We start from the raw sequence: 14,433 nt of genomic DNA on the forward strand, positions 1-14,433 counted from the left end.
ATTATCAAATTTGTAAGTGGGGCCAAACAATAATCAAAACCTCCTTAAAGGCAATTGCAAAAATATGCTAGATTTATAAATAGAGTAAGATTTATAAGTTAAATGAAAAGCTTAAGGAAGAACTATGGTTTTAAGTTTATCACTTTAATAAAGTGAATATTAATTCTAAAACCAAATAATCTTTTCTGGGTCCCAAAGTTGTCATTTGTGATATCATAAAACTCATATTAACATGTTGTTTGAATTGTTAACCAGAGATATGCTTTACTTCGTAAATTACTTTGTAATAGAAAAAAAGAAAAAATCACTGCCAGAGTCACCCCCAGTCTAGTGGGGGAGACAGGTTTACAAACAAGAAAAAAGCAAAGAATAAACACTTTGTAAGGGAGCCAGCTCTGCCTGGGGAGGGGGAGCTGTCAGCAACAGCTTCAGAGAAGAGATACCTGAGGGACCCACACTTCCTGCCTTTGGACTTCCTGTTGCAGGAGACAGGAACTGTCCCTTGAGCATAAGTCGCATGTCCCATTACTTGCAGCTGAAAGCACGTAATGGCTACAGATGGACAGCTAGGCATGCAGATGGGGAATTTCCCTTTCTGGGGGAAGCGTTCACACAGCTACAACGCAAGGTGCGTATTCCCTGTAACACAGGCGGGGTCGGCAATAGGCAGCCTCTGAAGGTTTTTGTTTGTTTGTTTTTGTTTTTTGTGAGGAAGATCAGCCCTGAGCTAACATCCATGCCAATCCTCCTCTTTTTGCTGAGGAAGACTGGCCCTGAGCTAACATCTACTGCCAATCCTCCTCCTTTTTTTCCATTTTTCTCCCCAAAGCCCCAGTAGATAGTTGTATATCATAGTTGCACATCCTTCTAGTTGCTGTATGTGGGACGCGGCCTCAGCATAGCCAGACAAGGGGTGCATCGGTGCGCGCCCGGGATCCGAACCCGGGCCACCAGTAGCGGAGTGCGCGCACTTAACCGATAAGCCACGGGGCCGGCCACACCCTCTGAAGGGTTTTAAGCAGGGGAGCAACACAGACAGATTTTGCATTCGGGAAAAGGTCATGCTCAAAATGTTGTGCAGATAAATCAAATGATGATACATGATAATGTCCATATATGCGTATTTAAAACAACAGCAAATGTTCTGGAAGGAAACACACCAAACTGACTTCCTCTAGGAAGAGGACTAGGATTGGAGATGGTAGCCAAAGGAGACTTTAGCTTTCAATTAAAACGATGGTTTAAAAATCAACAAGATGAATGGATAAACAAAATTGGTATATCCATGCAATGGAATCTTAAACAGCTATAAAAAGGAAAGAAGTATTGATTCATGCTACAACATGGAAGAACTTTGTAAATATTGTGCTAAGCAAAAGAAACATTACGCAGACACAAGAAGCCACATATTGTATGATTCCATTGACACGAAACGTCCAGAATAGCCAAATTGACAGAGACAGAGAGATTAGAAGCTACCAGGGGCTGAGGGGAGGAGAATGGGGAGTTCATCGGTACAGAGTTTCTGTCTGGAGCAACGAAAATGTTCCGGAAATAGTGGTGATGGTTGTACAACATTGTGAATGTAATTAATGCCACTGAATTGTACATTTAAAAATGGTTCATTGTCATGGAGGCTGGGTTGAAGAGTGAAAGCGCAGGGAGAGAGATCAGTTAGGAGGCTGTTGCAACAGCCCAGGCATTAGAGGATGGACAGAGGCAGTGGGGATGGGTTCAGAAGTCAACTGGGACATAGATGCAACAGGACTTTTGGACATTTTAGCAGGAGATGCCTACAGGACATACAGGTGGAATGTCCTCCAGCAGCTTCCTCATCTACAAAAAGAGGAAACATTGAGACAGTTACTGAGATTAAGATGGTGTGGTTTCAAATCCTGGATCTGCTCCTTCCTAGCTGCAGAATAATACCAACAGCATCCTCATCCTCAGTTAAGGAATGGCCAGAGGAAGATGAGTCTGAGAAGGAACAGAGAGTAAGTAGGATGAGTACCAGGGGGACACAGTATCAGAGAAGACAAGGGAAACGAAGAGCGTCAAATGCCACTGAGAAGTCAAGTGAGATGAGGCCTAGGATTAGGTAACATGGCCCTCTCGATGTCACCAGTTACCTGGGGGAGAACAGTTCCTGTGTCCTAGATAAACATAACTATCTAGAACACTCAAGAACATTAAACATAACTTCTTCCTGATTTTCTTGTCCAACTAGACTCATCCACCCCCCACCTTACCCTACCCCTCCACACATACCCAACCAGGGCCTTACAATCTCGTCAACGAATCTAGCACTGCTCTCTGCCGCTAGGATCAGAAATTAAGAAAGAAAATTCATCTATGAGCATCTATCATAGGCCAGGTACTGTGCTCTGATCTTCTTAACAATCTTGTAAGGTAAGTGTAGTGGGTTGAATAGCGTCCCCTCAAAATTCATGTCCACCCAGAACTGCAGAATGACCTTATATGGAAATACGGTCTTTGTATCATATGTATTTAGTTAAGATGAGGTCATACTGGATTATTGTGGACCCTAACTCCAATGACCGGTATCCTTATAGAAGAGGAGACACATATGGAAAAGTGTGTCACGTGAAGATGGAAGCAGAGACTAGAATGATTAGTCTACTAGCTAGGGAACACCAAGGATGGCCAGCAACCCCCAGAAGCCAGGAGAGGAGCATGGAACAGATTGTCTCTCAGAGCCTCTAGAAGGAACCAACCCTGCAGACACTTCAATTTCAGACTTCTAGCCTCATGAACTGAGAGAATAAATTTGTTATTCTAAGCCACCCAGTTTGTGGTAATTCCTTAGGCAGCCCTAGGAAACTAAACAGTAGGTACGATTAGCCTCTTTTTTTCACAGATGGGGAAACTCACTTCACTTCTGTGGGTCTCCAAGCTGGGTTAGTGTGAGTTAGCCTCCCTCAGCCCAGTCTACTCTGGGACACTGACAAACCAAGTTTCTGGGCTTAAAGAGCCAAGAATCGTAAATGGGAAATTCACCAAGGTAATGTCAGGCCATCAGGCCTCGAGGCCTAACCAGGCAACCAGCCTTCCCTGACAACCTCACTCCTCACCTGCGTCCCATCACCGGCTTCTGCATCCCCGGACTGGCATTATCATTTTTGCTGGTCACAGTGGCAGATACGCTACAAATATTAGGCGAAAAAAGTGACGGCACCAAGCCTACCCTGTGAAGGAGTCCCATATGATTATCAGGCAGTCAGGCCCTTTGTCAGCCGTGGCGATCCACCGCCTGTCTTCGCTGATGCATAGGCAGGAGATCACATTAGGGTGGCCCTACAGAAACGGAGAGAAAATGCTCTGAAACACCAAGGATGTGGCCCAGCCTGGGCGCCAAAGGGAGACCTGAGCTCCCTTTCCAGGCGTATCTGGCTGGTCTCTCTGCTTTCACTCTTATTCTGCTACAATCCTTTTTCCACATAACAGAGGAATCTTTTGGAAACCCAAACAAGATATTATTACTCCTTAGAAATAGCCAAGAAGGGCCGGCCCCGTGGCTGAGCGGTTAAGTGCACACGCTCCGCTACTGGCAGCCCGGGTTCGCATCCTGGGCACGCACCGATGCACCACTTCTCCGGTCATGCTGAGGCCGCGTCCTACATACAGCAACTAGAAGGATGTGCAGCTATGACGTACAACTATCTACTGGGGCTTTGGGGGAAAAAAATAAATAAAATAAAAATTAAAAAAAAAAATTTTTCTAAAAAAAAAAAAATAGCGAGGAAATAGCCCGTTTCCCTCCTTCCTCGTCTCCCCTCGCTCACTCTGCACCAACACACTGGCTTCCTTTCTGGGCCTCACGAATGAAGCTGGGCACTTGGAGGTCTCTCTGTCTGGAAAGCTCCTCCCCAAACTGTCCCTGGTTGGCTCATTCTCATCCCTCAGGTCTCAGCATAAACAGCCCTTTTTTATTCCCTGCCCACTCCGTCTAAAGTAAGTCCCCTCTCATCCTATAAGAGAGTCTCATTCTCTCTTACAGCATTTTCACATTTCTTTTTGAGCAGTTGTTATAACTTGTAATTATATATTTATGTGTTCATTGGTTTAGTGTCTGTCTCTCCACTAGACTGCAAGCTCCATCAGGGGAAATGAGACCTGTTCTGTTCATGACTACAGACCCATAATCTGAAACACAGTCGTTATGATAAATGTTTGTGGAATGAATGAATGAACAGTCAAGGCCATTCCCAGCCCCCGGACTCTGGGAAGGCTGGACTCCTGCCTGGCAGGCTCCCTACTTCTCAGCCCACCTGCCCCCTCCTGCCCTCCCTGGCTCTTTGAGCTGCCTACACAACTCTGCCTTCTCCCTCTGCTGTTGCCCCTGTGGTCGGTGCTGCACATTCAACAAGCTCCAAGAGGGGTTGCTTGCTGATTGTATGTGTGTGTATTTCTGGACCTCTAGAAAGCAACTTCCTTAAGTTGCACCGCATGTCTTGGATCCCTGGCACAATGCTGAGTATTAACTGAGCTCTTGTAAAATACGTTGTGATGTTTTTGATCTAGGCATTGACTAAGGAAGATCCTTACTAAAATATACATCAATTGGAAAGGGTAACATGGAACTGCTTACCAGGTTAACTACTGGAAATGAAAGGGATCAAAAATGTCAGGAACAGAGGAAGCAGAGTGGTGTGGAGAGGGCAAGCATGCAGGATACTCGGGGAGGCGCAGAGCGGGGTGAAAATACAGAAAGGTGCTGAAGGGAGAGAGGGATAGGAGGACAAGTGACCTACTTAATACTTTCAAGTCAGGAGACCTAGATTTAAGACCTGGCTTCACCATGTACTAGTGCTGTCTTGGGCATGTCAATGAAGTTGCTCTGAGCCTCAGTTTCTTCTTCTGTAAAATGGGGATATTAACACCCACTTCTCAGCATGATTATGAGGATCAAAGCCCTTTGAAACCTGAGAAGGAGTCTGAGTGTGAATTAGGTCTGAATCCCTGCTGAATAGCTGCTCTCCGTGTTTCACCACAGTTTCGTGGAGACAACATGATCAATCCTGACCACATTTTTACAGAAATGTAAAAAATACAGATGTTTTAAATCCTTGTTACTATAAAATCAAAATCAACTGCTGTTTGTAAATTGATTCTGATTAGAATCAGAGAGACAATGAACAATAAAACATGTTTCTAAAGACGGGAATTGCTATAATTCAGAAAAGAGATAGGAAAACATGACAGTGATGGAATGGAGTCAGCCCTTGAAATAACAAACCAAATGCCATATTCAAGTCAGAGGCAGCCTCTTTTTACTTGGAGTAAGAAAAATCTCGTACCTGAAGATGGTGCTGGTCATTCTTGAAAACGTTGTAGATGACCGCAGTGTGAGCACAGGCATACAGAAGAACTCTCTGGTTTTCATCTTGAATATAGTAAACAGGAAGAGAACTATTCCATCCGAATGACCAAGTCATGGTCTAGAAGACAAAGGTAAAACCAGCAAGACGTGACAGTGTGCCGAGCCCAGAGCTGTGAGGCAAGGCACCAAGGGCACGAGTCCTTGAAGCAGAAGGATTTCACATCATCAGTCCAACAAAGAGAAATCATTTTAAGAAAGTCCTCAATAGCATACTACAATGTGGACAACCCTTGAAAACATGATGCTAAGCGAAAGGAGCCAGACACAAAGGACCACATACCGCATGATCCCATCTACATGAAATGTCCAGAATAGGCAAATCCATAGACACATAAAGCCGATTAGTGGTTGCCAGGGGCTGAGGGGAGGGGGAATGGGGAGTGACTGCTTTCTTTTTGGGGTGATGAAAATGTTGTGTAATTAGATAGTGGCAATGGTTGCACAACTATGTGAGTGTGCTAAAAACCAATGAATGGTACACTTTAAAAGGGTAAATTTTACAAGGATGTGGAGAAAATAGAACCCTTTTGCACTCTTGATAGGAATGTGAAATGGTGCAGCTGCTATGGAAAACAGTATGGAGGTTCCTAAAAAAACTGAAAATAGAATTACCATATAATCACTGCAATTGCACTTCTGGGTATATACCCAAAAGAACTGAAAGCAAGATCTCAAAGAGATATTTGTAAACCCATGTTCACAGCAGCATATTTCACAATAGCCAAAAGGTAGAAGCAACCCAAGTGTCTATCAACAGATGAATAAACAAAATGTGCACATTATTCAGCCTTCAAAAGGAAGGAGATTCTGACACATGCTACAACATCGACAAGCCTTGAGGACACTATGTAAGTGAAATACACCAGTCATAAAAAGATAAATACTGTATGATTCCACTTATATGAGGTACCTAGAGTAGTCAAATTCATACAGACAGAAAGTAGAATAGTGGTTGCCAGAGGGGCTGGGGTGGGTGAATGGGGATTTGTTGTTTAATGGTTACAGTTTCAGTTTTGCAAGATGATTTCTGGGGATTTCTTGCACAACGATGTGTAACACCACTGAACTATAAACTTAAAAATGGTTAAGATGGTAAATTTTATCTTATGTGTATTTTACCACAATTAAAAAAAAATTTTAAGAGGGTGAATTTTATGGTATGTGAATTCTCTTTCCACTAAAAAAGAAAAAAAAAGAGGCTGGCCCCATGGCATAGCAGTTAAGTGCACGTGCTCCGCTGCTGGTGGCCCAGGTTCGGATCCCGGGTGCGCACTGATGCACCACTGCTTGTCAGGCCATGCTGAGGTGGCATCCCATATAAAGTAGAGCAAGATGGGCAAGGATGTTAGCCCAGGGCCAGTCATCCTCAGCAAAAAGACGAAGACTGGCATGGATGTTAGCTCAGGGCTGATCTTCCTCACAAAAAAAAAAAAGAAAAGAAAAGAAAAGAAAAGAAAGTCTTCAACAGTAAATAGAAACAACCTCCTCCAGGAGCTAAACCTAGCTCAGTACATGAAATGTCCAGAATAGGCAAATCCATAGACACATAAAGCAGATTAGTGGTTGCCAGGGGCTGAGGGGAGGGGGAATGGGGAGTGACTGCTTTCTTTTTGGGGTGATGAAAATGTTGTGTAATTAGATAGTGGCAATGGTTGCACAACTATGTGAGTGTGCTAAAAACCAATGAATGGTACACTTTAAAAGGGTAAATTTTACAAGGACCATAGTGAGCACTTAATGTTGTGAAATTCAATTTACTTCACCAAATAAGTAGAATGGACAAATTATAATAAAGTCACTAAGTAACTTGATAAGAAAGGCAATTATTCAGCCTGGGTATTTGGTCCTTATACACCGTTTTCCCTGGAAGGATAAAGTATAAAGAGACAAAATTCCCTCGTTAAGATTAAAAATTCCATATCGCCAGGAATAAATCCAAAATTAAAATTTTATGAAATGGAAAATCATAGGTACTATAAATCTGACTAATGCTTTTAATTCAACAGTAGTTTATGTATATTTTTGTGTTCAAAATCTTTTACAAACATTAAGGATAAACAAACTGTGGTACATTCATATAGTGGAATATTATTCAGCAATAAAAAGAAATGAGCTAGCAAGCCTGGAAAATACATGGAGAAACCTTAAATGCATATTGCTAAGTGAAAGAAGCCAGCCTGAAAAGGCTACAGACTGTAGGATTCCAACTATTTGACATGCTGGAAAAGATCAAATTGGAGACAGTAAAAAGGTCAGTGGTTGCCAGGAGGTAGAGGGGCGGGAGGAATAGCGCAGCACAGGGGATTTTTAGGGCAGTGAAACCACTCTGTATGTTACTAGAATGGTGGGTACATGTCATTATACGGTTGTCAAAGCCCAGAGAATGCACACCACCGAGAGTAAACCTTAAGGTAAAAATGGACCTTAGTTAATAATAATGTATTAATATTGGCTCATCAGTTGTAACAAGTGCACCACACTAATGCAAGATATTAATAAAGGGAAATTAGGGGTGGAGGAGGCACAATGGGAACTCGCTGTACTTTCCCCTCAATTTTTCTATAAAGCTAAAACTGCTCAAAAAAATAGTCTATCTAAAAAATTAACTAAGGCCAATTAATCAAACATGGTAGAGTATTTGAAGTGATGGCTAAGTGATTAGTTACTAAAAATCAATGAATTATATTGGAGTATAGAAACGAAATCTGGTGAGTTTCCTTTCTTATCTTTGAACAATACTTAATAGGTTAAATTGAGGTAGCATATATTTCTCCCAAGACAGACACAGTGGGCAATGTGGCCAATTTCTCTCTCCCACATTCTTCATTCTCCATCCTCTCCTGTTTCCATCTGCTCATTCCCTGTAATTTATATATATTTAGGTCTTTATTGTGTGGGTGTGAGTGGTAGAATTACAGAATCATAATTGTCTCAAGTTGCAGCTTCTAGGAACACAACTTTTTAGTATTTGGCTGGTTCTTAAAAGCCAATTTCTTCAAATGAGATTGTTCTTTTGGAAACTTGCTAATCTTAAAAGGCATTTTATTCATCCTGGAAATTTATTTTGCCTTTTAACAAATTAGTTATAAAAAGAAAACATTCCTAACTAGACTCCTGTCTCCAGGTACAACAACTCTTCCAAGGGCAACATTAGGCTGACTTCACTCAGTAATAACAGAACTTCCTTACTCAAGCAGCACTCAATTAACTGAAATCACACAGAATTAATCTTTGCATTTTGCACCAGTTTTAACATTCACGGTAAATAATCATGCAAATAGCCAACTCTTACATCAGTCTTTTTCTAAAACATAGTGATCTGGAAAACAAAACTTTATTGTCAAAAACAAGATTTCACTATATTTGATCATCATAAGATTCCTTCTCATAAATGCAGGATACCTTATTTCTGGGCTGGAGATGGTACCCATGGTTATGCCCATTTACCATGAGCACTGTGAGTTATTGCAGGCCTTTGGGATAAGGAAGGGGACCCCAAAGGAAAAGGAGGACGCTGCAGGCACACAGAGGGATGGAGGAGCACGCTCACTGAAGCACATTTGGTGAGAGCAAGAAATGAGAAGCAACATAAATGGCCATCAGTTGGAACAGTTGAATTAAAAATGAGAAAGTGAATCTACATGCACTGACATAAAAAACCCTCCAAGACAAAAGTGGGAAAAACATTTTGCAGAAATGCAGAATATCTCGACGGTAAAAAAAAAAAAACTAAAACTAAATGTGCGTCGTGTATGTGTGTGGGGGCGCCCACACACATGAGCACACAGATAACATGTTTTTATGTGCACAGAAAAAGGTCTGGAAACATACACAGTTACACCAAACTGAAACAGCAGTCATGTCAGGGACATGGGACTGGGGTGGGAGTATGTGCAAGAAGAGGAATCTTTGTCTTTGTTTAATTTTCTTATAAAGAGCACCTATTAATTTTAACAAAAAGAAAAAACAATAAAGGCGAAAAGAAAGAAGGTGTACCCAAACAGCTCAACACCTCTCCAAAGGGAGATGGCCTAGGGCTTCTGCAGAGAGCCCAAGGCTACCAGGGGCCCCAAACCTGGGCAGGGGCTTTTGTCGAGTCCAGAGAGCCGGGGCCCTGACACAAAGACCACTTGCTCTCACCAGTGATGTTACCTGGTCTCTTGCTAGCTGGCTAAACAAGACAAAGGTCTTCCTGGACTCTAAAACTCAATTCCTCTTTCTTTCAGACTGAGCAATTGCAAGCTTGAACCTTTAACTCCACTGCTCAGAGTAAGCCACATCTACAGAAGGGAGGCTGTCAGTTGTCTGCCTTCCCTGCTGGGCATTTTTCCATCACCATCATCGTCATCATCATCTAGTTAACACTTGTCAAGTGCTCACTATGTGTTAGGAACTATATTAAATACTTTATATACACTCATTCACTTACAAATCTTCCAAAGGCCTGACTCTACAAGGAAAAAGAAAAAAAAAAAAAGGAGATGAATCTTAGGAAACAATTTTCAGAAAGTAGCAGATGGAGAAAGAAGGAAAAAAAAACGCTCCTCTTCCTTCTCTCGGTAAATGATAATATTTTTACTCCTCGCAGATGGAGCCTCCCCGGAACATCATGAGCAGCAGCAAAGGCAGATTCCTTTGGACTGCCTGGTGCTTTCCACAGTGGCTTTCACTTTTCCCTATCTTTCCCTTTCTGGTCCATCTTGGAATGGATAGTTTTAGGAGCAGGTAATGGTTGTAGGAGCTTGTAAGGGTACAATGCAGAAGAGGTGAGGAGACGAGGGAAAGGGGAGGAATTGGTGGGATGGAGGAGTATTACAATGAGAGAGAGAAAGGAGGGGGGGGAAGAAGAGTGGGGGAGGAAGAGGCAGACAGAGGAGAGGGGACAAGGAACAGGGAGAGGGAGAGATCGATTTGGAGTCTCCCACAAAAAACAGCACCCTACGCAGCAGACAAACTACGTCTGGAATTGCCTGCCTGCTGAGCAACCCTATTGAACCCAGATGCAGCATTCATGTCCATATTCCATCCCACACGCCCAGCCAGAGCTCTGAACTGAACTTGAAAAGACACAAGTCTATTATTAGTTTAAAAAGCATCTTTCTGGTGGTATTTTTTTTCCCATATGCATAAAATTCCCCTATTTCACAATACCCTCAAAGCACTGGGGGAAATTAAAAAGCACATTACACTTACCAAGGGATACACATTGGCACTGTCATCCTTTTGAAACAAAATGTCCTCGGTGGTGGTGGACACCAGTGAGTCCTCTGGGATCCCTTTGGGCTGGGATTCTTTTTCTTTTTCCTCATCTAAGTATGATACTCTTTTTTCTTGTCTCCTGCCTCCCTTTTCCGGCTCCAAGTCTCGCTCTTCTGGTTCCAAGTCTCCCTTTTCTTGTCCCCATTCGTCTTGGGGCATCTGGTCGGTTTTCTCCCCAAGCTTGCCTGAGGGCTGCCTTTCAGGGGAACTCATCTGTTGTTCCTCCAAACTGGTTTGATCCAAATCGAGAAATTGTAATTGTGAGCTCGGGACTCTTGAAAGCTCATTTGTTTCCAAACGCTCTGATTGTAACGAATGCTTTGACTCACTACCACTATGGGTTTTCTTAAAAAAGAAATAAAAAGAGATTGTGATTCTAAATACAGTCCGTGCTGCTACATTCTCTCATTTATCTTCCTTTTCTATTCCTAATCAGCCAGTCTTAGTATTAGCCTCACGGTGGAATTGCGAAGTGTTATAAGAAGGAGGCTGGGGGCCGGCCCCGTGGCTTAGTGGTTGAGTGCGTGCGCTCCGCTACTGGCGGCCTGGGTTCGGATCCCGGGCGCGCACCAACACACCGCTTCTCCGGCCATGCTGAGGCCGCGTCCCACATACAGCAACTAGAAGGATGTGCAGCTATGACATGCAACTATCTACTGGGGCTTTGAGGGAAAAATAAATAAATAAATAAATAAAAAGAGAAAAAAGCAAAAGAAGGAGGCTGGGACATTTTGTACTTAACATGAATCATGGGCGTGCTGGGTTAATTTTTGGCCTACTGGCAGACCCACAACAGCAAAATCATTCTTCTAAGTGGCACTGGTGGTCTCCAAAAGACTGTCACAAAGTCACTTCTCCCTGGACCAGAGCTGAGTTCTCCTACAGGGAGAGTTGGTGGGAAGCCTACATTAGTGTTATCACACTGACTCTAAGACAAGCACTCTCCAGCTATCCCCCACCAGCCCTTTAAGTCAGCTCTGGCACACACCTCCTCCAGGAAGCTTTCCCTGCCCATCTTACAAGCTGGGTTAAGGTGTCCTTTTTTTTTTCCTATGCATCTCTCAATTACTGCACTTAGCATACTGTTTTATAATGTTCTGTCATCAATCTGCCTCCGTACACACCCTAGAGCTCCTTAAGAGAATGGATTGTGTCTTGTTTGGTTTTGTATCCCCATAGCCTGGTATATAGTAAGCATCCAATTAATGGTTCTGAATGAATGAATGAAGAGATGAATGAACTACAATTACTACTTACTGGGAAAGCTCCTGACATGATCAACTGGGAATCAGTCAAGGCGAGTCTCTCCAAACTGATCATGGACTTGGTGATTTCTTGGGGCTTCACTGTGGTTTCTTCCTCTACTCCCGCAGCCACCTCCCCCTGTGTTGCTCCAGCCTCCTCCTCCTCCCCCTCCCCTTCTTCCTTCTCTTCTTCCTCCTCTTTCTCCACCACTTTTCTCTCCTCCTCCCTCTCTTCCTCCTCTTCTTTCTCCTCCTCCTCCCCTCCTTCCTCCTCCACTCCTTCCTCCTCCCGTTCCTCCATTCCTTCCTCCTCCTCCTCCTCCCCTTCCTCCTCTTCCACTCCTTCCTCCTCCCCTTCCTCCATTCCTTCCTCCTCCTCCTCCTCCCCTTCCTCCTCCTCCCCTTCCTCCACCTCCCCTCCTCCCTCCTCCCCTTCCTCCTCCTCCTCCTCCTGAGACTCTCTCCGTGCTAATGTGTCATCTTCTTTTGATTCCTGTTGCATATTTTCTACTTCTTTATAATTTGGATTTTCTTCCTCTTCTTCTTCCATGTCTGTTTCTCCATCTTCTTCTGTTTCTTCTAGGGGGTTTTCCTCTGCATCTGACATTCTTCTCTGTGGAGTTTCCTCTAGAGAAATTTTGACCATAATAATCAGTAGGGCCCTCTGTTTCCCATTATGATTTCCTGGTGCACTAATCTAGCAATGAAATGTGCAATATCAGCTCTGGTTCCTTTCCACGGGAATAAAAAGAATGTCATATTCCTGGGAAAACTGTCCCAAATCTTAAAAATGTTTATCACAGGGCCTCTCATCTTTCTAGGAATAACTTTAGAAACCTCTAACTCATTTTAAATGTATTCATATTCCCACAGGCAGCAAAACGATAACCCAGGCATTTGCTACAATTCTAATAATGTGAATAAGGGAAGAGGCAGTGCAGCTTAGTGGTTAAAAGCATGGGCTTTGCTGTCAGCCTCTCCTAGCATTCAATCCCAGTTCCACCACGAACTTGCTCTGTGACCTTGGGCAAGTCACTTACCCCTCAGAGTCTAAAGTTGCTCACAGGCAAAATAAAAACGATAACCTTAAATTCCCAGGTTGTTGTGAAGATTAGATGAGATGACCCATGTAAAATGCTCAACACAGTTGCAGCACAGAGGGCTTGAGAAATGGTAGCAATTGTTTAAAATGTTTAAACGCCTTCTAACATATTTTCTCATTTATTCCTTACAACAAACGTGAGAGTTTGAGGCTTTGAGAATTGAAGTGACTTATTCGAGATCACACAGCTAGTAAGAAGCAGACCTCTCGGAGGCTCAGTTCCTGCATCTGAAAAATGACTGCTATGATTTCAAGCCTAAGGCCTTAGCACAGAGCCTCTTCCGACCACCAGACCGTGCCAGTGAATCTTGATGCGGGCCCTTAGCGGGGGGGCCGCAGGCGTGCGCGTCTGTGGGGGGCACAAAGCCCGGGCGCAGCCCCTCCTCCAGCTCAGGTCTCCCTGGGGCCGCCCCAGGCCCGCCAGGGGGGAAGAGCGTCCCTGCGAGGCGCCAGGCCCCGCCATGCCGGGCCCCCACCCCTGACTCACAGAGCGCGCCCACCCCAGGCCTCAAAAGCAGGGTCGTCCCGCCGCCCAGACCCCTTGGCCACCTCCGGACATCCAGCGACCGCCGCTTTCTCTTCCACGGGCTCCCTAGTTACGGTTGCCACCCAAGCCCCATCCCCAAGGTAACGGCCGCCGCCGCGGGCGACGGGCCGTAAAGCGAGAGGGGTGCACGGTGGTCACGTGCCCAGAGCGCGGGTGAGAGCGGGAGAGGCGCGCCCCCTGCCGGTCCCGAGGGCGAAGCGCCGCCCAACTCGAGCTGCGAAATTGGCTTTCCTGTCTCACCTTCCTCTCTCTTCTCCCCAACTCTTTCCCATGGTGCCATACCCTGAGAAGCTGCGGCGGCCAATACCAGCGATTTTGACTTTCTGAAGGTTTGACAAGATTAAGTGAAGAAGTATGAACTGTTTGATAAAATTCTCTTTGCCAAAAGCAAACTATATTCCCCGGTCTCATAGATGCTGCACACATGTCTTCCCCACCTTCTCAGGGGGGCACTACATGTTGTGTAGAGAATTTTAGCTGGGATTAAATATTATATAGGTTACATTATCTTGCTGTTCTTATCACAAAACGTTTCTGCAAAACCAATTTGGTTAAATCTTTTAGGATCATTCTACTTCCAAGTGATTATCTGCTAGAAGCTCACAGAAGACGGCACACATGGACATTCTGAGGTTCCCTAAGGGAGACCTGCAGGAAACCAGTCAAAGGCGCTGATGCAGAAGACTCTTTGCTGCCATCATTTGAGGAGAATGTGAATGATTCTCCCTACCCCCTACCCCCGTGCCCCAATGCTGGTTGATTGATATGCATACATCTCAAAAAAAAAAGAAATGGGGGGGGATAAACTGGATGGGACAAGCTGTGTTTATTATAGTCTAGGGCTTATAAAAATAGATTGGAAAACACTTGGAATTAGTAC

General features: G+C 44.1%; 1 protein-coding gene across 1 annotated transcript in view; it reads right to left on the reverse strand.

Annotated features, from left to right (window-relative positions):
• The window catches only part of CFAP251 (cilia and flagella associated protein 251), a 65,121-nt gene extending 51,452 nt beyond the window's left edge, over positions 1-13,669 (reverse strand). Inside the window, exons 1-4 of the mRNA XM_058531367.1 lie at positions 11,918-13,669; positions 10,595-11,005; positions 5,319-5,459; positions 3,206-3,315 (exon numbers count right to left, since the gene is read on the reverse strand). Coding sequence (XP_058387350.1) covers positions 3,206-3,315; positions 5,319-5,459; positions 10,595-11,005; positions 11,918-12,550 — 1,295 coding nt within the window. The 5' untranslated portion in view covers positions 12,551-13,669. The remainder of the gene's footprint in view (positions 1-3,205; positions 3,316-5,318; positions 5,460-10,594; positions 11,006-11,917) is intronic.
• Between the last annotated feature and the right edge of the window lie 764 nt (positions 13,670-14,433).

Source organism: Diceros bicornis, chromosome 35 (assembly GCF_020826845.1).
Source record: "Diceros bicornis minor isolate mBicDic1 chromosome 35, mDicBic1.mat.cur, whole genome shotgun sequence".
Classification (NCBI taxonomy): domain Eukaryota; kingdom Metazoa; phylum Chordata; class Mammalia; order Perissodactyla; family Rhinocerotidae; genus Diceros; species Diceros bicornis.